Genomic DNA, 27248 nt, shown 5'->3' on the forward strand with positions numbered 1-27248 from the left:
GGTAAGGAGAAGTCAAGATCAGAGAGTTTATAATTAGCTGAGCTGGGATTCAAAATCGGACAACTGAATTCCAGAGCCCACACTTATAACAACTATGCTATGTTATGTAATATAGTTGTAACTAAGTATCTGCCTAACATAGTATTCTAAAATGAAATATTTGTCATAAAATTTTGGGATGAGTTAATAGAGTGTGTTTATTATTTGATTGGTTTTAAAATATTTTGATATACCTTGAGTTATAAATATAGCAGAATTAATATTTCTATATTTTTATTGTCTAGAAATTAAGAATAAACAAAAAACTGTATGCATTTTGGCCAGAATTCTTTGGTTGCAAGTGACAGAAACTCAATTAATAGTAGCTTAAGTGAAAAGAAGAAATATATTGACTCATTTAATTAAAAATATAAGGATCTACAAATGGCAGAGTTGAGGCTAGATCCAGGAGCTCAAACAATGTCTTGATCTCTAGCCACATCTTAACTTTCCTCTCCTCTGTCTTCATTCATGGCCAGATACTACCCACTAAAGTGGTAAAGACAGGTCTATTGGCTCTAGACTTAGATTTTCCTTAGTGGTAGGCTAACAGTCCCTCAAAAACAGAGCCCTCCTTCCCATTGCCTTGAGTAAAGAAAAAAGTCCTGAGATGCCTATGATTGGCCCAGGGAACCACTCATGGTGGAGGAGGTGGGGCCTTTTACTGATAGTTTCTCAGGTCAGGGAAGGGCTTTTCCAGAAAAAGAATGCTGGTAGACCAAAAAAAAAAAAGTTGTTCATTATCCAGTGGAAAATGTACTATCTTCTGAATCAATATAATGTTATTCAAAATCATATTACTTCACAACAGAGATTCTATGTTTTCGTGTGTTTATTGTCTTAATCAGATTTTCCATAAAACAATGTCACACTATGCATATCTTGATACCTTGGAAAAAAGCAAGATGGACTAATACTTTAAGGCATAGTACTCCTCTTTATCTAATTTCCTTGTGTATAGCAGGTATATAAAATTCCTGTGGGGGGAAAAAGTACAAAACACTCAATATTTATGTTTAGAAAATAATTTGACATGAAAACAGCTACATTGTTAGCACATTTAAGAAGTATGCCAGTTCCAAATAAGGATGGTTTAAGTGAACTAATCTGCATGATAGTATACTATGTGATCATAGACTCTCTTTCCCTCTCTACAAGAGAGACAAAACAACAGGTACTGTCAATGATAATGGTGCCTCCCCATCTGGCACCAGTGTCTTAACTACTGAGTCTCTTCAGATTCAGGCATTTCTTCTATAAATAGTATCTGGCAAGAGTTCATGATGAGAACTTCGAAATAATAGTGAAAACTCAATACACTGAATATAAATAAATTATTACCAAGTTTATTAAATAGGTAAGTTCAATATTACACAGATAACACTACAAGTAAGTACTGTTTGTTGAAGTGCACTTTTTCTTTCTGGCCATATCTATACCGTATTACTCCATCCTTCAAGACACTGTGCATAGGTAAGGCCCAGACTTCTTAGTATATAATATAGATTTTCCTGATCTGATGGCTGCTTCATCTTTTCCACTCCTGTTCTCAGATTCCCTTTTCCAGCCACATTGAATATCCTAACATTGTATTTGAGCATGTTGTTCCAGCTTCTGAGAATGCCCTCCCCATCCATCTACTTCATCCCCCAATCACCTTTTTGCCTTTGTCATAAGTTCTCTTTCTCTTTCTTTCTCCTTTCCTTCCTTCCTTCATTTCTTTTTCTTCCTTTCTTTTTTCTTTCTCTTTTCTTCCTTTCTTTCTTTCTTTTGTTATCTTCCTTTACTTCCTTTTTCTTACTTTGATGGACTAATACATATTGGAAGAAGTTTCAACCAAGCTGAATCTTGGAAAGAGAAAGGGAAAGAAATAGAACAGAAAGATACAATGAAGCTTTTATGCGTCAGTTTTTCTTTCCCTAAATGTAGAAGGCAAGGGCAAAATATACCTCAGTGTAATCAGATTTTACCGTGAACATTTTTTCCTTTATTCTTTAGGTTGCTGACCCACATATAATAGCTTTTCAGATTTATAAAATCTATCCAATGGTTACCTTGTTTTGTTTTGTCTCAAGCATATGGCCTCGATCAGATTAACTGGCATGATATATATGCAAAGTCTTTTGAGTTTTTCAGAATAATAAATTGTTATAATCAAGACTGTTTGATTTTAAGGAACCTACTATAGCTAATGCAGTAGGTACCAAATTTATGTTCACAAGTTTCAGATGTGAAAAAAAATGCCTTCAATATTCTATATAAAATCAAAATAGCTTCAAGTTCAACAAATATATTTTAATGTATTGTGAACTTCTAGATTAAAACACTATTATTTTTAATGTTATGAACATTTTCATTGTAATACAGTTTAAATTATTTGGAAGTTCTAGTGGGAATTTTAATTTTTCTTTATTCTATTTGACATCAATTCTTATTTATAGTTGATCTTTATTATTTGCAAATATATCTATTTGCTAAAATTTCTTTCAAACCCCAAAATCATATTCATAGTGATTTTGTGATTATTCCCAGCCATGTACATGCACAGAATAGGGAAATACTTGAGTTGCCCATGGTGCAATTTCCCAGCCAAGGATGAAAAAGGCAATGCTCTGCCTCCTTGTTTCAGCTCTCATATTCCAAGCTAGCATCCTTTTCATGGTTTATTTAGTACCACATTTTTCATGGTATGTATAGTACCATGTTTGTGCTTTTTGTTGGTGATTTCACTGTTAAAATGGCCCCCCAAGCATACTGCTGAAGTCCTGTCCAGTGTTCCTAAGCACAAGAAGGCTGTGATGTGCCTTATGGAGAAAATGGATGTGTTATATGGGCCTTGTCAGGCAAAAGTGATAGTGCTCTGCCCATGAGTTCAATGTCAATGACTCAAAACCATGGTATACCCAGAAAAAGGAAGAGGAAATTTTCTGATCTGTACATGAGGCTGCTTCGGAGAGTGCTAAGGTGAAATCTATAGTTTGTGATGAAACCACAGAAAACATGCACAAGTGGTGAAATTTGTGGATTCATGAGATAAGGGCTAATTTTTTAAAGTAGAGTGGACAGCACTGTTATGAGACTGAAAGCCAAAGAAACTTATGGTTACCGGTTTGCACATTTTGAAAGGTGATATAGTGTGAAAAATGTCACACTTGCAGGTGAGGCAATTTCTGCAAATCAGGCATCGCATCTTGGGAAGAATTTTTTAATGAAGTATAGTTGATTTACAATATTATATTACAGAATTTTAAAAATATCTGCTCTGTGTTATACAGGAAAAGGGTTATGTGGAGGAGCAGGTGTTCAACACTGATGAGTTCGGGCTTGTTTTACAAAGACATTGGCAAATGAATCTGTATGATGCAAATGATGTTTTTGGCTTGGAGAAACCTAACCCTGTATCTTCACGAGGAGCAACGGTTCAGTATTCACTAACTCAGAATTCATGGCAACTCTGTAGAACAGAATTACCACAAATAATGAGTAGCATGAACTGTATACTTATGCTATATTTCTGCTTAAAAATGCATTGTTACATTTTTCTAAAAAACACATGCCTCTTGATTTCTGATTCATCTATTCCTCCCACTAATTTTTCTAAAGTAGTTTATTTCAGGACCAAAATAATCCATTTGAAAATATTTATAGATCCTTCAGAAAGGCACTTAAGAAGCCACATTTCATGTCCTGCAGTATAATATTTCATCCAAGTCTAGAAGTATTGAGAAAAGCCAGTATTTCTGGGCATGTGGTAACAACCAAAGGGGAACCCAGGTAAGCAACTGGTCTAAGCTGCTCAAGACCCAGGAGCCAGCACAGCAGGAACTGAGGAGGCACATAAGGTAAATCCAGTCCTCTTGTCTAATCTTCTATAGTACCAAATAGGTTCCTTCAGGGCCTGGTTGATGCCATATTCACGTTTTGGCTCCGGACGCGCAGGCTCAGCGGCCATGGCTCACGGGCCCAGCCGCTCCCCAGCACGTGGGATCTTCCCGGACCGGGGCACGAACCCGTGTCCCCTGCATTGGCAAGCGGACTCTCAACCACTGCGCCACGAGGGAAGCCTACCCATATTCACGTTTTAATCACCTGCTAAGGCCAAGAGAGTATATATAGCAGGTATTTAGTAATTATTTATTAAATAAATTAATATAAGACAGAACAAACAAATAAATGAACCAACAAGAATGGACCATCTAAATTAAAATAGCCACCTTTATTCTTAACATTATTCCTTCTTTGGCTGCCACAGAAGCAAACTAGTTGACATAAGACAAATCAAGCTGGTGATTTAATAAATTCCAATCTAAGTCATACCAGTATTAGTAAACAACATCATCAAGCCCTCATCATGAAAGTTAAAGCAACAACACAGAGAAAGTTTCTAAGTGACCCTAATGTGAAACAATCAGATTGCATATAAAGGGATATAAACAAATATTCATATTATATATAAACATACATAGATGTGGTTACAGCATTTATACAGTATTCTCTCCAATACCTAGTCACCTTATGCAATATGCACAATAATGGCAGGTATAATATTTAGACAATTATGAAATCAAGGCAATAACAGAAAAAATAGTTAATGATTTTACTCTAACTTAAGCATGGATAATCTGACTGTTAAAACTGGTAAATTTGAATGCAGCCCAATTTGTATCAGATCAAATTGATTCTAACTGTTAAGGCATTAATTTGGTGTTTCGTGGAGGATGGTTTTAAATAAATCTATTTATCTAGTGTTTGAATGCTCAGCAGTTTGCGATTGAAAAGAAAACAAACGTTTTTGAGAAATATATGTTTCTTAAAACAACAAAGTTTAACTGGATCAAGTTCTTTTTTTAGTATTTTTCTTCTTTTTCATTTTGCATCTATTGACATGTAATAGTTTTTAGAAAATCTCTTCATTAGAGTTATTTGAACACTATCATAAGTGAATTTTAAATATGAAATTAAGTTTCAAACGTCCTTCTTCACTTAAGAAAAATGTGGTGGAAACCAGGCCATCTGCTGAGATACTACAGTTACATTTGGCCCTCAGAAAGTGTTTGCTCACTTTAGCACTCTGTTGGATTATAAGCCCACAAAACAAGTTCACCTTGATCTTTCACTTTAAATATAAAGTATCTCAGGGACAAATTTTGACGTAAATATAAACCCGTGACGTTCCTCTTTAAAGAAGGCTGAAATAAAACAGGACTTTGAGTGCAATTACTATTAAAACATCAGAAATGCCAGAAACACAAGTTTTGAAGCTATATCAGCCGTGAAGGATGGCAAACAGTGCCTCTCCTGAACAGAATCAAAATCACTGCTCAGCAATCAACAGCAGCATCCTGCTGACACAGGGCAACCTCCCCACACTGACCTTATCTGGAAAGATTCGAGTGACAGTTACTTTCTTCCTTTTTCTACTCTCCACAACTTGCAATGCTTCTTTCTTGTTGAAACTTCAGAAGTGGACTCAAAGGAAAGAGAAAGGGAAAAAACTCTCAAGAATGAAAGTGCTTTTAAAACATTTGACCTTAGCCAACCTGTTGGAGACTCTGATTGTCATGCCACTGGACGGAATGTGGAACATCACTGTGCAATGGTATGCTGGAGAACTCCTCTGCAAAGTCCTCAGCTATCTGAAGCTTTTCTCCATGTACGCCCCCGCCTTCGTGATGGTGGTGATCAGCCTGGACCGCTCTCTGGCCATCACGAGGCCCCTAGCTGTGAAAAGCAACAACAAGCTCGGACAGCTCATGATTGGCTTGGCCTGGCTCCTCAGTAGCATCTTTGCTGGACCACAGGTAAACCAGTATCATAAACTTTTTAGGACATGGAGATCACAGATTGCCTATATAAACTTGAATGAAGGTCTTGTCAAAGGCAGTATTGTATTATCTCTAAGAGCTTGGGTTCTGGAAGTCAGAGTGTGGAATTTAATCCTGGCTCTACTCTGTTACCTTGGGCAAATGTCTTAACCCCTCTGGGTTTCAGTTCCTTCATTTATAAAATGGAGGTAATGCCTACTTTATGCACCTTTTGTGATGATTAAATGAATAGTGTGTTAAAGTGTCTATCATAATCCCTGGTACCTAGTAAATGCTCCCTGAAAATGTAGCTATTCTCAAATTTGACCACATCCCCATTCTATTCTTCCATCTACTTTTCCTTTCACTCAGGTTGACATGGTAAATTGAGAGAACCTTTAGGAACAATGAAATTTGCATAGGTAGAAAGTACGTATACCTTGTTTTACTTGGGGCTTCTTGAGTCTTCTGTCATTGCAGCTTAGAGAGAACTATACTTGATTAGTATGTTGTTTTGCAGTTTGCAGCTATGTGCCATTGAATAAAGAGGAAATGTGGGAAATCTCAGACTTTTGGAAATTTGAACATTTCCCTGAGGTTGACTTGAGCTTTTCTGGAGGTAGGCTAGACTGTAACATGCTGTTAGAAAAACTATAAGACTGTTGCTTCAGGCAAGGCCCTATAGAAAGCAGATATCTCTCCAGACTGTCTTTGTCAGAGGCAACCTGATTGACTGACCTGCAGAATCTGCCTTTTCAACAGTCAGATCTCTGAAGAAAAGGACACATTCTTGAAAAGGACAAAGATCCTTTAATAACAGATGAACAAGTTGTCTCTATGCTTGTAAATGTACTCTACGGTGAACCCAGGGTACAAGGATGTGTCAAGAAGTAAAGTCAGAGTTTACTGTGATTCTCCAAAAACTTGTCACTACAAATGGAAATTTATCTAGACATTCTAAACTGGCCAGGTGGCATAAAAACAACAAACAAACAAAAACTGTCACACAGGACTCACTAAATAGTGCAAGACATTAAAACCTTCTGGCAACTGTTTGAGCTGGATGGATCATTTTGATGAGGGGCTGCATAATTACTGAGTACTTGTAGGGCATCAGGGATTGTGCTGCGGAAAGGCAGAGACGGAGAGGTGGTCTAACCTAGTTCTTCCCCTTTCCATCTCCTCCTTGCATCCCAGATTTGACTCACCAGTGTTTTGACCTGGCATTCTCCTAAGCTTCCACTCCGTTCCTCCTCTCAGGCCTCTTTTATAACAGGAAGCGTGGCTCTTTCTTGCCAAGTGTTCACATCAGTGTTTGCTAGCTAGTTCCTCTTGTTAAGTGGCCACATCCTAACAGACGTTTTGGTCAAGGTTGCAGGAAAAGGACTGAAGATAGACTGTTAAGGTAGTTTTCCATCTAGCCTATGGGTCAGGTTCATTCCAGTTAAGTCTTAGGCCACAGTGAAATTTTGGGGATTCGTTGTTGTTTCTTTTCTCCTTTTCCATCTGTGTGGTATATTTTTAAACAGAATTTTATTTTTATTTTTTTAACATTTTTTTGGAGTATAATTACTTTACAATGGTGTGTTAGTTTCTGCTTTATAACAAAGTGAATCAGTTATACATATACATATGTCCCCATATCTCTTCCCTCTTGCATCTCCCTCCCTCCCACCCTCCCTATCCCACCCCTCTAGGTGGTCACAAAGCACCAAGCTGATCTCCCTGTGCTATGCGGCTGCTTCCCACTAGCTATCTATTTTACATTTGGTAGTGTATATATGTCCATATATACTAGAGAAATGGAAATAAAAACAAACAAATGAGACCTAATGAAACTTAAAAGCTTTTGCACAGCAAAGGAAACCATAAACAAGATGAAAAGACAACCCTCAGAATGGGAGAAAATATTTGCAAATGAAGCAACTGACAAAGGATTAATCTCCAAACTTTATGAGCAGCTCATGCAGCTCAATATCAATAAAACAAACAACCCAATCCAAAAAATGGGCAGAAGACCTAAATAGACATTTCTTCAAAGAAGATATACAGGTTGCCAACAAACACATGAAAGAATGCTCATCATCACTAATCATTAGAGAAATGCAAATCAAAACTACAATGAGATATCACCTCACACCGGTCAGAATGGCCATCATCAAAAACAATAAATGCTGGAGAGGGTGTGGAGAAAAGGGAACCCTCTTGCACTGTTGGTGGGAATGTAAATTGATACAGCCACTATGGAGAACAGTATGGAGGTTCCTTAAAAAACTAAAAACAGAACTACCATGTGACCCAGCAATCCCACTACTGAGCATATACCCTGAGAAAACCATAATTCAAAAAGAGTCATGTACCACAATGTTCATTGCAGCTCTATTTACAATAGCCAGGACACATAAGCAGAATCTTACTTTTAAAATAAAAGTTATTTATAAGATGATACCTTAATTACACTCCTGCAATATAGTCATTATTTTATTGTATAGTTCTAGTTACCTGTATTTTATTAATAAAATTGACAAGGTGGCTGCGGCAGAATGCTGGGTGTCACAGGGAACATACATAGCTATTCCCTGAAATTTTCCCTTTTAATTCCAACTGTGGCCCTTTTCCATGTGCCTTCACTTTAGCTATTTGCCTTAAAATCTACAGTCTTGCTCTCCAGGGTAGTAAATAAAAAGCAACACTTGGCATTCTTTTATGTTTAAAAAAATAGTATTTTATTTATAATAAAATCTGAATATTTATAATTTATAATAAAATCTGAATTTATTATTAATTTATAATAAAATCTGAATATTTGTAACCCTCAAAAAATTTTTTTTCTCTCTTCCTAGTGCATTTTCTTGCACTAGAAAGCTAGATATCTAAATTCTCCCGCCAATTCCTCACTTAACATTTTTTTGTACATCAGTGTGTGTTTTATTGAAGAAGAAATGGGAAAAACCAAAATGCTTTCATTCCCCTGGAAAAAAAGCATATTACAATTATTCTCACAGTGACTGCATATACAAGAATTAGTTTAGCAAATATGTCACTTAAAATGAGGTTGCTTAGCAAAGGCTTATGTTCTGAAATTTTCCATTGTACTTCTTTAAAGTAGGAGTGCTGTGTATTGTCCAGTTTTCTTAGAAAAGATAAACACAAGTTAGGTTCCTAACACTGAGCCCGGTACTGATGAAACAAAGAAACAGCCCTCAAAGAAAGTGTCATTCAGTTGTAGAGACAAAACTTACATAAAATGAATATAACTATGTACCAAAAAGTTTTTAAATGTACTAGAAGTAGAAGTGTAAGAAGAGAGAGAGAGATGAACAAGAGTTGAAATGGTGAAGGAAGGTTTTAGGGTAAAAGAAGGATGAACTGAGTTTTTAAAGATGAATGATTTTTGGATGGAAAAAGTAAGCCAAGGTTCACATATATTTCTCAGCAAAGGTTGAAAAGTGATTAATTTTCATAGGAGACTTGTTTGGCTGAAGTGAAAGACTGAGAGTTGAGAGTAGCAGGAAATTAGATTTGGTGGTTGCTGTCTTTCCTTTAACCTCATGGCACATTATTTCTTTGTCAGAAAACATTATGATTATGTATTTGTTTGTCTTTTCCATTATGGTATTTGCTCTTACAACAGTGAAGACTGTTATGTTCAACTTAATATTCACAGTACACAATGAGATACCCAACAAAAATAGAAATTTTAAATGTTTGGATACTCCCGTTTCTCTCCAGATCAAGTAGACCTTTCACCTTTTACAAAAAAAAGAAAGAAAGAAAGAAAAAAAAAGTTTGGATAAATGAATCAATCATTGGGGGTGGAATGGATGTATATAACAGAAGACACCAATATCCAGGGGAAATTCTGAAAATAATGCAGAAGCCATATAGCCTTCATGAGTCCTGTGCAAGGAGTAAAATTTTTTTTTTGCTTTTTTTTTCTTATTTCCAGTTTTATTGAGAAATAATTGATATACATCACTGTATAAGTTTAAGGGATACAGCATGATAGTTTGATTTACATATATTGTGAAATGATTACCACAATAGGTTCCGCTAACATCCATCATCTCATATTGATACAGTAAAAAGAAAAAAAAATTTTCTCCTTGTGATGAGAATGCTTAGGATTTATTCTCAACAACTTTTCTAGACATCATACATCAGTGTTAACTGTAGCCATCATGTTGTACATTATTAAAATGATTTTTAACAAAAAAGTTTTGAGAAAATTACATAAACCAAATAGAGTGGAGAGAGGCAAAGAAGCCTTTTCAGGTCATCTGGTGATGAGGTAGTTAGGTTGGAGGCTAGGATGGTGTTAGAGGAGGTTGATAGTATTTATGAGGGACTTTTCAACCAAAAAAACAAAGCTTGGCAACAAATTGGATTTAGGGGGGTTAGTAATAGACCAAAGTAAAATAAAGTTCCAATATTTTTAGCCAAGGAGTTTTAAAACCATTGGAAATAGACAGGTAGGTTGGGAACAGAAGGGTTTGTTTGTTTGTCTGCCTGTCTTGTTTGTTTGAAGGGGGAGAGAAGGCAGGCTAGTAAAAGAGCTATTTGGAAAGCATTTGGTAATTTGGGATATTGATGCAAATGGAAGTCTAAACAAAAGTCTAAATAAGTCAATTTGTGATAATAACAAACACAAACCCAGAATTTCACTTTCTTTTAAAGGACTCTCCCAGAGACTATAAATAAAATATTGATGTATTAATTCAATTATTTTCATCTAAGTATATCACAGCAATAACAGAAAGAAAATGCCAAATACTTATCTGTCTTGATGTAATGAAAAGAAAATATGAAATTAATTTTCGAATTGTTTAGGAATTTCATGTAATAGGCTGAGCTCAAATACATTACTCTACCTGAGAGATTTGTGTGAATGTGGGCCACAGAAAATGGTAGTACTCTTTCATTTTGTAAAACAAATGACCCATTTTTGATTTCAGCAACACTTTAAATTTATAAAGCACTTTGCTGAAGTTTCCTGAAAAACCACACAGTCAGAATCTTATTTGGTATTTACATTGACTCTGTGAGGTACATAAAAGCTGTGTTATTGTCCCCATTTCACATATAAGAGAACATACAAAGAGAACCTTGGAAAGCAATGTCCTTCAAACTTTTTTGACAGTAACAGAAAGATATACATACTACATAAAGACTTTGTCTCTCTCACACACTTATAACTGAGAAAAGTTTTCATAAAATAAATATTCTACTCTGTTCCATTTCATTTTTTAATGCTGATTACAACCAACTGATGGGTACAACCCGCAGTTTGAAAAGCACTGGTTTAAAGGGATTAATTGTTTGCCCAATGCCACTTGGCCTGTTGGACTCCTGTCTCTTCACTAAGTCCAGTTTATCTTTTTATAATAGCTCTCTGCTCTCTCTCTGAATAAAAGAAGTTTCAACCCTGTGACTAATGTTATGTGTATTTGATGGGGAAGACAAGAGGTAGGGAGGGCTTTTTATTTCCAGACCATGGGATACAGAGTGAGTACACCTCACGCTTCACAATGCTCCACGAAGAAGCCCATTGACAAAGGCGCATCCTGTCGTGGCCAATTTACATTGAAAGGATGACTTTTATCTTCATCTTTTGGTGCATATATTGATATTCTATCACTTGAGTAATTCATACCTAAGTTGAATGAAGAAATAAGCTAACGAGCTAGTTGTCACATTGCCAGGAATCTAAGAATTTATGACATTTTGCTAGAGCTCAGAATGACCAAATTTCAAACTGACCACCTTGTTTTTCCACCTCCTAATAACCTCAGTGTTCTGTGATGATTTGGGGATATATTTTCAGAAGTTTTAGCATAGTGTGGCCAAAATGTCATACTTTTTGCTAGTAATGGAATTTTCTTTTAAAACGGAATTCTATGTGGAGCTTCAGTAAATGAAACAGATATAAGTGGACTTGCTCTGGTCAAATAGGGATAAAGGAGCCCCAGTCCTCTGCTTGGTCATAGTCTCTGAAGACCTCAGATCCCATTGCAAGTCTGAAAGGCAATGGGATAGTCAAAATAGCATGGATACTGGATTTAAACAAAGCTGGTTTCAGATCTCAATGCTGTCTCTTACCAGCTATCTGAGTAAATTAGTTAACTAAGTTTAAAAGGGTAATTGTAAAGAATTACAATTCTTTTGTAATTTTCAATTGTAACAAGTAAGATATATAAAATCATCCAGTACAAGACTATAGTTAAACACTCAATGTTCATTCATTCCTCTTTTCCTATCTTCATTACTTCCTTCATAACAGGGTTTTTGAAGTCAGGAGAAAAAAATAATAAGGAAATATGAGTATGAAAATCTAATAATTATTTAAGAAACAGCAAAGAAAATTGCTTATATAAAGATTACTTCATATTTCTCAAATTATGTCATTTATTCTGACTGATAAGTAAATTTGGCCAATATACTCCCTAGTCACCAAGCTGTCCTACTCACTCTGAAAGCTCTATATGCCAGAGCACAATGATTCCACTCTTGGAAGTATCGTGTCTAAAAGCAGGATAAGAAAGGAAGAAAGAGAGGAAGGGTGAGGAAGAAAAGGAAGGGAAAAGAAAGGGAAGGGAAGGGCAGGGGAGAGGAGAGGAGTGGAGGGGAGGCAAGGCAACAAACAGAATCTGAAAGGATTTAAAACCGGCTATGGTTAGGCTAGTAAGTGCATGTTAAGAAGAAAATATTTCCTGAATTAGATGTGTCCATATCTAATTTAAAATAATAAGGTTTGCAATGACAGTCACCTAAGACCACAAGAACTCCAGAGCAGCAAATTATTTGCAGATAGAGTTCACATCATTAGTTTATCTGTGTTACTAGGGTGAATTACATGTTGACAGCTTTTTAATTCTATAGGTAACCCAGGCCTGCAGGGAAGATATGGACATCCCTCAGTGTCCTGGGGGATTGGTTCGTGGATATCCTCCCTCTCTCCCTACCCCACCCCGTGGCTGCAGATAATAAATTTCCCAGATGCTCAAGTCCCTTATATAAAATGGCATAGTATTTGCATGTAACCTACACACATCCTCCCATATACTTTAAATCTAGATTACTTATAATACCTAATACAGTGTAAATGCTAGGTAAGTAATTGTAAATACAATGTAAGTGTTATGTAAATAGTTGCTGGAGCTTGGCAAATTCAAGTTTTGCTTTCTGGAACTTTCTGAAATTTTTTTTCCAAATATTTTTCCATCTGCAGTTGGTTGAATCTGCAGATGTGGAACCCACAGATTTGGAGGGTCTGTTGTATATGAGCAATCCTTTATTCTTTGGTGTAAAGACATGTGGTCTGAATAAATGTGGAGGCTTGCCTGTTACACACAGAATTTACAGGGCTAGGATGCACTTCTGAACTTGACAAGCAGCTTAAATTCAATAAATACTCGTTACACATGTACAATATGCCCAAAACAGTACTGGAACATAGTAATAGCATGCTAATAGCAAAAATAACAATAATGATGATGATTTTGATAAATAATAGTTATTCAGTACATAAATATGTGCCAGGAACTGTGCTAAATGCTTCTGTGGGTTTTTTTTTAATATTTATTTATTTAGCTGTGCCAGGTCTTAGTTGAGGCATGAGGGATCTTCTTTGCCGCCTGTGGGATCTTTAGTTGCAGCATGCGGGATGAGGGATCTTTTAGTTGCAGCATGCGGGATGAGGGATCTTTTAGTTGCAGCATGCGGAATCTAGTTCGAACGTGGGCTCCTTGCATTGGGAGTGCAGAGTCTTAACCACTGGACCACCAGGAAAGTCCCTCTTCTGTATTGTGTTTTTGTTTTGTCTTGTTTTGTTTTTTTCAACCATGCTGCACGGCTTGAGGGGTCTCAGCTCCCCAAGCAGGGATTGCATCTAGGCCGCAGCAGTGAAAGCCCAGAATCCTAACCACTAGGCCACCAGGGAACTCCCTTCTGTGTTCATTACTTCATGTAAGGCTCCCAATAACCGTATAAATTAGATACAATTATTATCTTTATTTTATTCATGAATAAACTAAGATTATGAATGTGATGTAACATGGCCAAGATTACCATCTAGTAAGTGGAGATGTCAGTACATCCAGTTAGCTCCATACCCAGAGTTTTTAATGACTACAATATATCGCACTATACAATATTGTCTATTTTCTTTCTTTCTGTAGGAGGCTGAAGAAGAAAAAGACAGGAAAATCTTAAGGTGAGAATAGATAGTTAAGAGATATCAGAGGGACGGACTTCCCTGGTGGCTCAGTGGTTAAGAATCCGCCTGTCGATGCAGGGGACAAGGTTTGATCCCTGGTCCAGGAAGATCCTACATGCCGCAGAGCAACTAAGCCTATGTGCCACAACTACTGAAGCCAGTGCACCTAGAGCCCATGCTCTGCAACAAGAGAAGCCACCGCAATGAGAAGCCCGCGCACCACAACAAAGAGTAGCCCCCACTTGCCACAGCTAGAGAAAAGCCTGTGCACAGCAACGAAAACCCAAAGCAGACAAAAAGTAATTAATTAAAAAAAAAGACTCTTACAAATTATTAAAAAAAGAAGAGAGAGCGAGATCAGAGGGTCTTCCCTGGCAGTGCAACAGTTAAGACTCTGTGCTCCCAATGCAGGGGGCACAGGTTCAATCCCTGGTCAGGGAACTAAGATCTCACATGCCCCATGGCACGGCCAAAAAACACAGACACACACACACACATATATATCATATATATGAGATACATATTTATAAGTTGTGTGCCTCTAAATTTTTATTTTAATAATGATTATAATTTACATAGTGTTGTGTGCCAGGCACTACTCTAAGTGTAAGTATTCACTTGTTATTGTCATGACAGCTCCTAGAGGCAGATACTATTAATATCTCCCTTTTATAGATGAGAGGAACCTGAAGCACATCATCTAAAGTTAATCACCTTTGGAAAAGATTAGGTCATGTTGTCACTAGCGTGGGTAAGGTGAAGGTTAAAAATAATATGCTATGAGGAATAGCATCTGCAAGGACTGTAAATATGGAAAACAGATTGCTATTGTTGAGGGCAAAATAAAGCAAACACTGATGAGAACTGGGGCCAGGCATGAGAGTAAAGAAACATAAAGAAATTTTAAAAATATGATCCAAGGACAAAAGAACCACAGGAAGTAAAGTGGAACCTTATATTAATCATTCAAATGAACATGGCCTTGGAGCTGAAAATAAACGGAACCAAGCCTAAAACATTAATTTATGGACAAGTAAGATTCTGGATTTTCATAACACGATACTTCTCCTTGGGAACTTATCATAGTCTATCTTGTATTACAGATGTCACATACATGCTATATCTCCCCTACCAAAAATTTAATTCCCTGATGGCAGGATATATGAAGGTCATCTTTTACAACAGAGTGTGCCTAGTATAGTTTTTTGACCAAGGAGTTGCTTTAAAAAGTAACATTTGTTACATAAATAAAGATGACAACCAAATTCAAATCATAGTACTATAAAGTCAATTTTATTGAAAGTTTCATCGTTATAACTTAAAAACGTGAAATATTAAAGTGAAAATGTGACCCAGTGCAGAGCAGAAAATCAAATTCGGGTCATCTGGTTCCAAGGCTGATTGGAGAGGTAGAGAGAAAAAGATTTTTAAGAAATATAGGACTCTCCGATTCTATGCGAAGGAACTCTTCCAAGGATTTCAACTCACAACACCTGTTGAGTCAAATTCAAACTGAACTTTAAAGGTCAGTTTGCAAAGAAGTATGGAAAAACTGAAAGGGTCACTTTGTAATGTGGAAAAAGTTGGTCTGGATCATAAAATAGAATTAGCTGAATGTATGTCGTTTCGACTTAAGGTAGATAATATGATCATTGGCGTCCTCTAGTGGATTGATTTTAAAATTCTTTTTTGCCCTAGACGCTGAAAAGATCTGAAACTGAAAATCAACATTTTAACTACAAATAAAAGAAATAGGTTTATATTTTGTATTATACTTACTTACATTTTATTACATTTGTATATATTTTATTATATTTTACATTTAGTAAAATTTTTCTACTCTACAAGCAAAGAGGAAAAACAGTATTTTTTTTAAGGCATAATCTACTCCCACTCCAGCCCTCCCCAAAAGGAAAGAAATTCTGGGCCTATTAAGTTAATTAAATGTAATTTAAATTTACTAATTTAATCAAAACTAATGAAAATGTATACTCTCCCTCATTTGCTTAAAAAATCCTGTAACATTTTTGCTTGAATTAACTTGCTATCAGTTTTTAAGTGCTTGGGCACTCTTTTCATTTTAATGTTTCATGGTAAAACGAAGTTTTTCAGTAGAAAATCTTGGAAATGACGAAGTCAGAAATGTGCTTGATGGATGGGGAAAGGATAAATAAATGTCCACTAAAACTTGTTTTTGAAAACCACTTGCAACGTTTCCTTAATAGTTAACTCAACTTGTTCTTTTTTTAACATAATTTCACATTTAGAGAAAGGTTGCAAGAATCATACAAAGATTTCTAGGATACCTTTCCCTTGATTCCCCAAATATTAACATTTTACTACATTTGTTTATTTGCCTTATTCTCTCTCTTGTGTACATTTTTTTCTGGATTGTTTAAAAGTAAGTTCAGACATGACGTCCCTTTCAATACTTCATTGTGTTTTTTCTAGCACATAACCACAGTACTAATTATCAAAATCAGGAAATTATCACTAATACAGTGCTATTTTTTATCTATATACCTTATCCATATCTCACTCGCTGTCTCAATAATATCCCTTTTAGCAAAAGAAAATCCAAGATTATGCGAGGGATTCAGTTGCCATGTCTTTTTAGTCTCCTTTAAACTGGAACCATTCCTTGGTCTTCCTTTGAATTTCATGATGCTAACATTTTTGAAGAGTGCAGGCCAATTATTTTGTAGAATGCCCCTCAATTTGAGTTTGTCTGATGTTTGCTCATGGGTAGATTCAGGTTATGCACTTGTCGACTGAAAAAAAATGTACAGCCTAAAAGTTGAGAATTATGTTTTATTCAGTAGATTTTCTGAGGATGTAAGCCCAGAAGACAGCCTCTCAGATAACTCTGAGGGAATATTCCCAAGAAGCAAGGGAGGAGCCAGGACGTATAGGTTGTTTTGCAACAAAAAACAGGTAGTCGGAACATCAAAAGATTATTGTTAATTAAAGAAAACTGATATATCTCAAGTTAATGAATTTAGTGCTTTTCTAAGTATGGGAAGGTGCAAGAGTCCAGACTTATTGAAATCATCCCTTTGAAATGCACCTTAACTATCTAGAGCCAGTATCCTGCCTTTTTCCATCCTGAATGCCCTCAGTGTGCACAGTCGGGGGTGGCTGCAGGGGCTATGGCTTGATGGCCACAACATTCTTTGTTTACTGATATGGTAGGTGACATTCTTCATCCACACACTTTTAGCAAAAAATACCTAAGAGGTGACATAGCAGCACATTCTAGAAGGAAGCAGAAACTGTCAATTGGTCCCATTATTGGCAATGTTAATTATTTGGTTATTTCTTGACTAGTAAAGTTATTATTTTATAATAACGTTATAATGACATGTATCCTGCAGGTAGATACTTTGAGATGATATAAATAAACTACTCTCCTCAAACTTACACCCATATTTTTACCATCCATTGGTGATTCTTGCCTGAATCAATTATTATTATAGTGATTACAAAATGGTAATCACTACTTCCACTATACCTTTTACATTTATTAATTGACTTTCTACAGTAAAGAGCTTTTTCCTCTCCCCATTTATTTGTCGTTGTTGGTTTGTAATTTATATCAGCATGGAGTCATGGTTTCTTTCTTTATTCGATAGTTTATCATTGTTTTCTATCAGTGTTTGTTTGTTTTCATGCTTAAATTATCCCAGATTTGGCCAACTGAAGCTCTTTCAAGCTGGTGCCTGAACATTTTTCACATGCTCCATCATTCTCTGGGCATTTCCTGACTTTTCAGCACAACAGCTGTTCCAAGGACATATTGTACTTTGCTTTCCCCAGCCTTGGGATCACCCATTTCTCCAGTTAGGTCTGGTTCCTTCTGATAGAGAATGATACTTAGAAAACAAGATCTGGGTGCTGGAGTGCTGGGTGTGCTCATTGCTACTCAGATGTCATTATTCCTAGGCTCTCTCCATAGGCAGAGCTGGAATAAATGTATTTATGTGTACACACGCAAACACACACACACACACACACACACACACGTTACCCTTACTCTTTTTTTACAATTGTACAGCACCCCATTGTGTGGCCAACTGTAGTTTATTCAGTTACTATTCAATGAATTGTTATTTAGATTATTTTCAATGTTTTTCAGTTATAAGCAATGCATCAATGGATAATCTTGTGCATATGTATTTTCATATAATGGAAGTAGGGGTGTATCTTCAGGGTAAATTCCTGAATGTCAGATTGCTGAGTCAAAGGTAAATGCATATGTAGTTATGCTAGTTATTGCCAAATTCCCCTCCTTAATGGTTGTACCAATTTGCATTCCCATTAGCAATGTATGAGTCCCTGTTTCCCTACAGCCTTACCATGAAAGTGTGCTATTTTTTTTTTAATTTTGCCAATCTTGATAGTGGAAGATAGCATATCATTGTAGCCTTAATTGGTTGGCACTGCTCTCATAAGTGAGGTTGAACGTCTTTTCATATGATTAAGGGCCACTGTTATATCTTCTGTGAACTGTCTGTTCATGTTTTATGACCATTTTAATGAGATTTTGTCTCAAAAATAAAATCTAAATTTGTATTTTGAGGGTATATTCTAAATACCAGACACAGTTTTATGTGCTGAGGATATAACAATAAAATCACTTGCAAAATCACTCGCAAAAAGTTTACTCAGCATAATAGCATCTGAAATTGAAATACAAACAAGGTTTAAATCTTTGGTTGATGATTGTGCTGCGAGGTTGAAATAATTGCAAAAGAAATCCAAAATCCTACAGATCCATTCACATTACCCAAACATATTTTAAGTAAAAATCCACTTATAACTTTTTGTAGAAATGCCAAAAGAATATCAAGATACTTAGCAGTTGCTTTGGGCAACAACATGTTAGAAGGTTAGCAGAATACAGAAGAGAAAACTTGCAAGAAAACTTGCAAATACTGTTTGAAAATAAGCAACATCACTTTTTTAAAAATTTTCTTATACAGTTATACATCTTCAGGATGATCCATTTAGAAGATGACTCTGGACAGACAGAAGGTTTCTCTCAATGTGTAACACACTGCAGTTTTCCACAATGGTGGCATCAAGCCTTTTATAACTTTTTCACCTTCACCTGCCTCTTCATCATCCCTCTTCTCATCATGTTGATCTGCAATGCAAAGATCATCTTCACCCTGACAAGCGTCCTTCATCAGGATCCCCACAGTACGTATTCCTTAGATTTGGTGTTAATTGGGGGTAGACAGCTTTTAACAGCAATACTCAAAGCACAGAAGCAGAGTGGCACTTACGATGCACTAGATACTGTTCTAAGCAGTTTACGTATATTAATTAACTCTTTTAATATTCAGAATCAACCCATGAGGCAATACTTTTATTATCCCCAATTTATATATGAGGTAATTTAATACTCCCAATATTATAAATTTGCAGCATGAAATTCAAAATGAAAGGACAGTTACTCCAATTACCCGATAGAAGCATCGGCAACTTGTTCCTGCTGGTCCATCACAAAGCTCTATCAAACACCTAATGTCTAGAATGTAGCAAAGTACAACTCGTTAAATGGTAGCCAATAGACTTGTTAAAGTTAAGCTTTTCTGTATCACATTCAAATCTCCTGTACCCACAAAATGTATCCACACACTATGCACATTTGTATGTTGAGTATGTGAACTTGAACGTGTAATTGACTATTTCATCTTTAACTTCACAGATGCAGTTGTGCCTTTTTGCTTTAAGAATCTGGTGCATTCTCAAATACTAAAATTTATGAATTTTTAAAATTTTATATTGTAGTATAGTTGATTAACAATGCTGTGTTAGTTTCAGATGTATAGCAAAGTGATTCAGTTATACATATACATGTATCTATTCTTTTTCAAATTCTTTTCCCATTTAGGTTATTACAGAGTATTGAGCACAGTTCCCTGTGCTATATAGCAGGTCCTTGTTGGTTATCTATTTTTTTTGTTTTTAATTGGGGTATAGTTGCTTTACAATGTTGTGTTAATTTCTCCTGTACAGTGAAGTGAATCAGCAATATGTATACATATATCCTCTCTTTTTTGGATTTCCTTCCCATTTAGGATACCACAGAGCATTGAGTAGAGTTCCCTGTGCTACACAGCAGGTTCTCATTAGTTATCTATTTTATACATATTAGTGTATATATGTCAATCCCAGTCTCCCAATTCATTTCACCTTGGTGTCCATACATTTCTTCTGTACAGCTGGGTCTCTATTTCTGCCTTGCAAATAGGTTCATCTGCACCATCTTTCTAGATTCCACATATATGCATTAATATACAATATTTGTTTTTCTTTTTCTGACTTACTTCACTCTGTATGACAGTCTCTAGGTCCATCCACGTCTCTGCAAATGATCCAATTTCATTCCTTTTTATGGCTGAGTAATATTCCATTGTGTATATATATATATATATATATATATATATATATACACACACTATATCTTCTTTATCCATTCATCTGTCAATGGACATTTAGGTTGCTTTCATGTCCTGGCTATTATAAATAGTGCTGCAATAAACATTGGGGTGCTTGTGTCTTTTAAAATTATGGCTTTCTCAGGGTATATGCCCAGTAGTGGGATTGCTGGGTCACATGGTACTTCTATTTTTAGTTTTTAAGGAACCTCCACTGTTCTCCATAGTGGCTCTATCAATTTACATTCCCACCAATAGTGCAAGGGGGTTCCCTTTTCTCCACACCCTCTCCAGCACTTATTGTTTGTAGATTTTTTTGATGATGGCAATTCTGACCAATGTGAGGTGATACCTCATTGTAGTTTTGATTAGCATTTCTCTAATAATTAGTGACATTGAGCATCTTTTTCATGTGCCTCTTGGTCATCTGTATGTCTTCTTTGAAGAAATGTCTGTTTGGGTCTTCCTCTCATTTTTTGATTGGGTTGTTCGTTTTCTGATATTGAGCTGCATGAGCTGTTTGTATATTTTGGAGATTAATCCCTTGTCAGTTGCTTCATTTGCAAATATTTTCTCCCATTGAGGGTTGTCTTTTGGTCTTGTCTATTGTTTCCTTTGCTGTGCAAAAGCTTTTAAGTTTCATTAGGTCCCATTTGTATATTTTTGTTTTTATTTTCATTACTCTAGGAGGTGGGCCAAAAAAGATCTTGCTGTAATTTATGTCAAAGAGTGTTCTTCCTAATTTTCCTCTAAGAGCTTTATATTGTCCACTCACATTTAGGTCTTTAATCCATTTTGAATTTATTTTTGTGTATGGTGTTAGGGAATATCTATTTTAAATATAGCAGTGTGTACATGTCAATCCCAAACTCCCAATCTATCGCTTCCCCCTACCCTTCCACTATGATAACCATAAGGTTGTTCTCTAAGTTTGTGAGTCTGTTTCTATTTTGTAGATAACTTCAATTGTTTCAGGTTTTTTTAGAATCCACATATAAGCAATATCATATGATATTTGTCTTTCTCTGTCTGACTTACTTCACTTAGTATGATAATCTCCAGGTCCATCCATGTTGCTGCAAATGGCATTATTTTATTTTTTTAATGGCTAATATTCCACTGTACATATGTACCACATCTTCTTTATCCATTCATCTGTCGATGGACATTTAAGTAGCTTCCATGTCTTGGCTATTGTAAACAGCACTGCAATGAATATCGGGGTGCATGTATCCTTTTGAACCATGTTTTTCTCTGGATATATGCCCAGGAGTGGGACTGCTGGATCATATGGTAGTTCTATTTTTAGTTTTCTAAGGAACCTCCATACTCTTCTCCATAGTGGCTGTTTACATTTACATTCCCACCAGCAGTGCAAGAGGGTTCCCTTTTCTCCACACCCTCTCCAGCATTTATTATTTGTAGACTGATGATGGCCATTCTGACTGGTGTGAGGTGATATTTCATTGTAGTTCTGATTTGCATTTCTCTGATAATTAGCCATGTTGAGCATCTTTTCATGTGCCTCATGGCTATCTGTATGTCTTCTTTGGAGAAATGTTTATTTAGGTATTCTGACCAGTTTGTGAGGGGTCATTTGTTTTTTTGATGTTGAGCCACATGAGCTGCTTGTAAATTTTAGAGATTAATCCCTTGTTGGTTGCATCATTTGCAAAAATTTTCTCCCATTCTGAGGTTTGTCTTTTCATTTTGTTTATGGTTTCCTTTGCTGTGCAAAAGCCTTTGAGTTATTTAGGTCCCATTTGGTTATTTTGTTTTTATTTACATTACTCTAGGAGATGGACTGAAAAAGATATTGCAGTGATTTACATAAAAGAGTGTTCTGCCTATGTTTTCCTCTAGGAGTTTTAAAGTATCTGGCCTTACATTTAGGTATGTAATCCATTTTGAGTTTATTTTTGTGTATAGTGTTAGAGAATGTTCTGAGTTCATTCTTTCACATGTGGCGGTCCAATTTTCCCAGCACCACTTATTGAAGAGACTAACTTTTCTCCACTGTATACTCTTGCCTCCTTTGTCATAGATTAACTGACCAAAGGTGTGTGGGTTTATTTTTGGCCTTTCTATCCTGTTCCATTGATCTATATGTTTGTTTTTGTTCCCATACCAGGTTTTGATTACTGTACCTTTGTAGAATACTCTTAAGTCAGGGAGCCTGATTCCTCCAGCTCTGTTTTTCTTTCTCAAGATTGCTTTGGTTATTCTGGGTATTTTTGTTTTCCATACAAATTTTAAAATTTTTTGTTCTAGTTCTGTGAAAAATGCCATTGGTACATTGATAGGGATTGCACTGAATCTGTAGATTGCCTTGGGTAGTAGAGTCATTTTGACTATCCTGATTCTTCCAGTCCAAGAACACGGTATATCGGTCCATCTGTTTGTGTCATCTTTGATTCGTTTCGGCAGTGTCTAATAGTTTTCAGAGTACAGTTTTTTTGCCTTTTTAGGTAGGTTTATTCCTAGGTATTTTATTCTTTTTTATGCTATGGTAAATGGGATTCTTTCTTTAATTTCTCTTTCTGAAATTTCATTGTTAGTTTATAGAAATTCAACAGATTTCTGGTATTAATTTTTTAACATGTTTATTAGAGTATAATTGCTTTACATTGGTGTGTTAGTTTCTGCTGCATAACAAAGTGAATCAGTTATACATATACATGTCTCCCCATATTTCCTCCCTCTTGCGTCTCCCTCCCACACTCCCTATCCCACCGCTCTAGGTGGTCACAAAGCACCGAGCAGATATCCCTGTGCTATACAGCTGCTTCCCACTAGCTATCTATTTTACATTTGGTAGCATATATATGTCCATGCCACTCTCTCACTTCGTCCCAGCTTACCCTTCCCATACCCCATTTCCTCAAGTCCATTCTCTACATCTTCATCTTTATTCCTGTCCTACCCTTAGGTTCATCAGAATCATTTTTTTTCTTAGATTCCATATATATGTGTTAGCATACAGTATTTGTTTTTCTCTTTCTGACTTACGTCACTCTGTATGACAGACTCTAGGTCCATCCACCTCACTACAAAAACTCGATTTCATTTCTCCTTATGGTTGAGTAATATTCCATTGTATATATGTGCCACATCTTCTTTATCCATTCATCTGTCGATGGACTCTTAGGTTGCTTCCATGTCCTGGCTATTGTAAATAGAGCTGCAATGAACATTGTGGTACATGACTCTTTTTGAATTATAGTTTTCTAACGGTATATGCCCAGTAGTGGGATTGCTGGGTCACATGGTAGTTCTATTTTTAGTTTTTTAAGGAACCTCCACAGTGTTCTACATAGTGGCTGTATCAATTTACATTCCCACCAACAATGCAAGAGGTTTCCCTTTTCTCCACACCCTCTCCAGCATTTATTGTTTGTAGATTTTTTGATGATGGCCATTCTGACTGCTGTGAGGTGATACCTCATTGTAGTTTTGATTTGCATTTCTCTAATGATTGGTGATGTTGAGCATCCTTTCATGTGTTTGTTGGCAATCTGTATATCTTCTTTGAAGAAATGTCTATTTAGGTCTTCTGCCCATTTTTGGATTGGGTTATTTGTTTCATTGATATTGAGCTGCATGAGCTGCTTATAAATTTTGGAGATTAATCCTTTGTCAGTTGCTTCATTTGTAAATATTTTCTCCAATTCTGAGTGTTGTCTTTTCTTATTGTTTATGGTTTCCTTTGCTGGGCAAAAGCTTTTAAGTTTCATTAGGTCCCATTTGTTTATTTTTGCTTTTATTTCCATTACTCTAGGAGGTGGATCCAAAAAGATCTTGCTGTGGTTTATGTCAAAGAGTGTTCTTCCTATGTTTTCCTCTAAGAGTTTTATAGTGTCAGGTCTTACATTTAAGTCTCTAATCCATTTTGAATTTATTTTTCTGTATGGTGTTAGGGAGCGTTCCAATGTCATTCTTTTACATGTAACTGTCCAGATCTCCCAGCATCACTTATTGAAGAGACTGTCTCTTCTCCATTGTATATCCTTGCCTCCTTTGTCATAGGTTAGTTGACCATAGGTGCATGGGTTTATCTCTGGGCTTTCTATCCTTTTCCATTGATCTATATTTCTGTTTCTGTGCCAGTACCATATTGTCTTGATTACTGTAGCTTTGTAGTAAAGTCTGAAGTCAGGGAGTCTGATTCCTCCACCTCTGCTTTTTTCCTTCAAGACTTCTTTGGCTATTCGGGGTCTTTTGTGTCTCCATACAAATTGTGAAATTTTTTGTTCTCGTTCTGTGAAAAATGCCATTGGTAGTTTCATAGGGATGGCATTGAATCTGTAGATTGCTTTGTGTGGTATAGTCATTTTCATAATATTGATTCTTCCAATCCAGGAACATGGTATATCTCTCCATCTGTTTGTATCATCTGTAATTTCTTTCATCAGTGTCTTATAGTTTTCTGCATACAGGTCTTCTGTCTCCTTAGGTAGGCCTATTCCTGGGTATTTTATTATTTTTGTTGCAACGGTAAAGAGAAGTGTTTCCTTAATTTCTCTTTCAGATTTTTCATCATTAAAGTATAGGAATGCAAGATACTTCTGTGCATTAATTTTGTATCCTGCTACTTTACCAAGTTCATTGATTAGCTCTAGTAGTTTTCTGGTAGCATCTTTAGGATTCTCTATGTAAAGTATCATGTCATCTGCAAACAGTTACACCTTTACTTGTTCTTTTCCGATTTGGATTACTTTTATTTCTTTTTCTTCTCTGATTGCTGTGGCTAAAACTTCCAAAACTATGTTGAATAATAGTGGTGAGAGTGGGCAACCTTGTTTTGTTCCTGATCTTAGAGGAAATGGTTTCAGTTTTTCAATATTGAGAAAGATGTTGGCTGTGGGTTTTTCATATATGGCCTTTATTATGTTGAGGTAAGTAACCTCGATGCCTACTTTCTGGAGGGTTTTTATCATAAATGGATGTTGAATTTTGTCAAAAGCTTTTACTGCATCTACTGAGATGATCATATGGTTTTCCTCTTTCAATTTGTTAATATGGTGTGTCACATTGATTGATTTGCATATATTGAAGAATCCTTGCATTCCTGGGATAAACCCCACTTGATCATGGTGTATGATCCTTATAATTTGCTGTTGGATTCTGTTTGCTAGTGTTTTGTTAAGGATTTTTGCTCTATGTTCCTCAGGGATATTGGCCTGTAGTTTTCTTTCTTTGTGACATCTTCGTCTGGTTGTGGTATCAGGGTGATGGTGGCCTTGCAGAATGAGTTTGGGAGTGTTCCTCCCTCTGCTATATTTTGGAAGAGTTTGAGAAGGATAGGTGTTAGCTCTTCTCTAAATGTTTATCGAATTCTCCTGTGAAGCCATCTGGTCCTGGGCGTTTGTTTGTTGGAAGATTTTTAATCACAGTCTCAATTTCTGGGAGCTCCTCTTTCCATTGCCTGACCCCCAGGCTGGGGAGCCATACATGGGGCTCAAAACTTTCACTCCTTTGGGAGAACTTCTGTGGTATAATTACTTTCCAATTTGTGGGCTGCCAACCCAGCATATATGGGATTTGTTTTTATCACGACTGAGCCCCTCCTACCATCTCATTGAGTCTTCTTCTTTGTCTTTGGATGTAGGGTATCTTTGGGGGTAGGTCCCAGCATGTTTTGTTCAGCAGTTAGTTGTGATTTTGGTGTTTCTGTAAGAAGAGGTGAGCTCACGTTCTTCTACTCTGCCATCTTGTCCTCGTCCTTCAATGTCCTTAATGCCAACTAGGATTCTGACACCAGTTCCAATGCATGTGTTTCTTCCATGTGCCAAGCTTACACTGCCTCCCACAATGGCAATGACACCTCCTATGTGGCCAGTTGGGAAAGAGGGGGAATTTATAAATTTATAAAGTAAACATGGTTATGTTGGCATGACAACAAAAAGGTAGGGAATTCAACTCAGCTCAACCTCAGTCTGTTCTCTTAAATTTATATTTTAAGAATTTGAGTAACCCCTTATTTCAAATCCATATTAGTTTGATGGAAAATTTATTTTAAGAGCACTACTATCTTTAATATTTTCTATTTATTATGTAACATAGTGGAAAAATTGAAATATAAACAAGCTTTTCAAACAAATTGTCATTATTAAAAATATTAGAAATTTGCTTCCATTATATTCATCAGGTTGAATTATGATTCTGTCTTCCTTTTTGTCTATTTTGGTTTTGTAATAAAACTGGTTGTTAAACACCTACTCTTTTCTCTATCTAAAAGAACTACAACTGAATCAATCCAAGAATAATATACCACAAGCTCGACTGAGGACCCTAAAGATGACGGTTGCATTTGCCACTTCATTTACTGTCTGCTGGACTCCCTACTATGTCCTTGGAATTTGGTATTGGTTTGATCCTGAAATGGTAAACAGGGTGTCAGATCCAGTAAATCACTTCTTCTTTCTCTTTGCTTTTTTAAATCCATGCTTTGATCCACTTATATATGGATATTTCTCTCTGTAATTGTTAGACTACATAGGAAGTCACGTAAACATACACATAAACTATGTAGGACAAGGTAATGGATTTCCCCTTTTTGGAATGATAAACACAAAGCATATTCCAGCACATTTACATACAAACAAAGCAGAGTTTCAGATTACGGTATTACACTTATTCCTTTGGAAACCACATTGTCAGAAATTCAATTACTAGGAAAATTTTTTTCAGGAAAAATAATTATATATTTCCTCTTAACCATTAGCTTCTAAATTAATCTCTTCA

General features: G+C 36.1%; 1 protein-coding gene and 1 long non-coding RNA gene across 4 annotated transcripts in view; one reads left to right on the plus strand and one right to left on the minus strand.

The window, feature by feature from the left end:
- Window positions 1-27248, minus strand: part of LOC132425430 (uncharacterized) — an 89770-nt gene that overhangs the window by 46403 nt on the left and 16119 nt on the right. The window contains exon 4 of one of the 2 annotated variants that reach the window (XR_009519438.1): window positions 1697-1886. This is a non-coding gene — a long non-coding RNA (uncharacterized lncRNA). Of the gene's footprint in view, window positions 1-1455; window positions 1887-27248 lie in introns of those variants that run through there. The other variant, XR_009519437.1, reaches the window with a different exon arrangement.
- On the plus strand, window positions 4257-26987 carry GNRHR (gonadotropin releasing hormone receptor). Of its 2 annotated transcripts, none has more exons than XM_060011731.1 (3): window positions 4257-5840; window positions 19041-19260; window positions 26743-26987. In XM_060011731.1, the coding sequence occupies exons 1-3, from the start codon at window positions 5319-5321 to the stop codon at window positions 26985-26987; spliced, it is 987 nt and encodes a 328-aa protein (XP_059867714.1). In that variant the 5' UTR covers window positions 4257-5318. The 2 variants fall into 2 exon arrangements, with proteins under 2 accessions (XP_059867714.1, XP_069396760.1); XM_069540659.1 differs by having other exon boundaries at window positions 19169-19260; window positions 26743-26770.

The sequence above is a fragment of the Delphinus delphis genome, chromosome 5 (genome assembly GCF_949987515.2).
Source record: "Delphinus delphis chromosome 5, mDelDel1.2, whole genome shotgun sequence".
Lineage (NCBI taxonomy): Eukaryota > Metazoa > Chordata > Mammalia > Artiodactyla > Delphinidae > Delphinus > Delphinus delphis.

Excerpts from the sequence above, each read along its gene's own strand:
- GNRHR (XM_060011731.1), top strand. The coding sequence starts at position 5,319 with ATGGCAAACAGTGCCTCTCCTGAACAGAATCAAAATCACTGCTCAGCA. Across the intron at positions 5,841-19,040 it reads GCATCTTTGCTGGACCACAG|TTATACATCTTCAGGATGAT; the intron begins GTAAACCAGTAT and ends TTTCTTATACAG. Across the intron at positions 19,261-26,742 it reads CCTTCATCAGGATCCCCACA|AACTACAACTGAATCAATCC; the intron begins GTACGTATTCCT and ends TCTATCTAAAAG.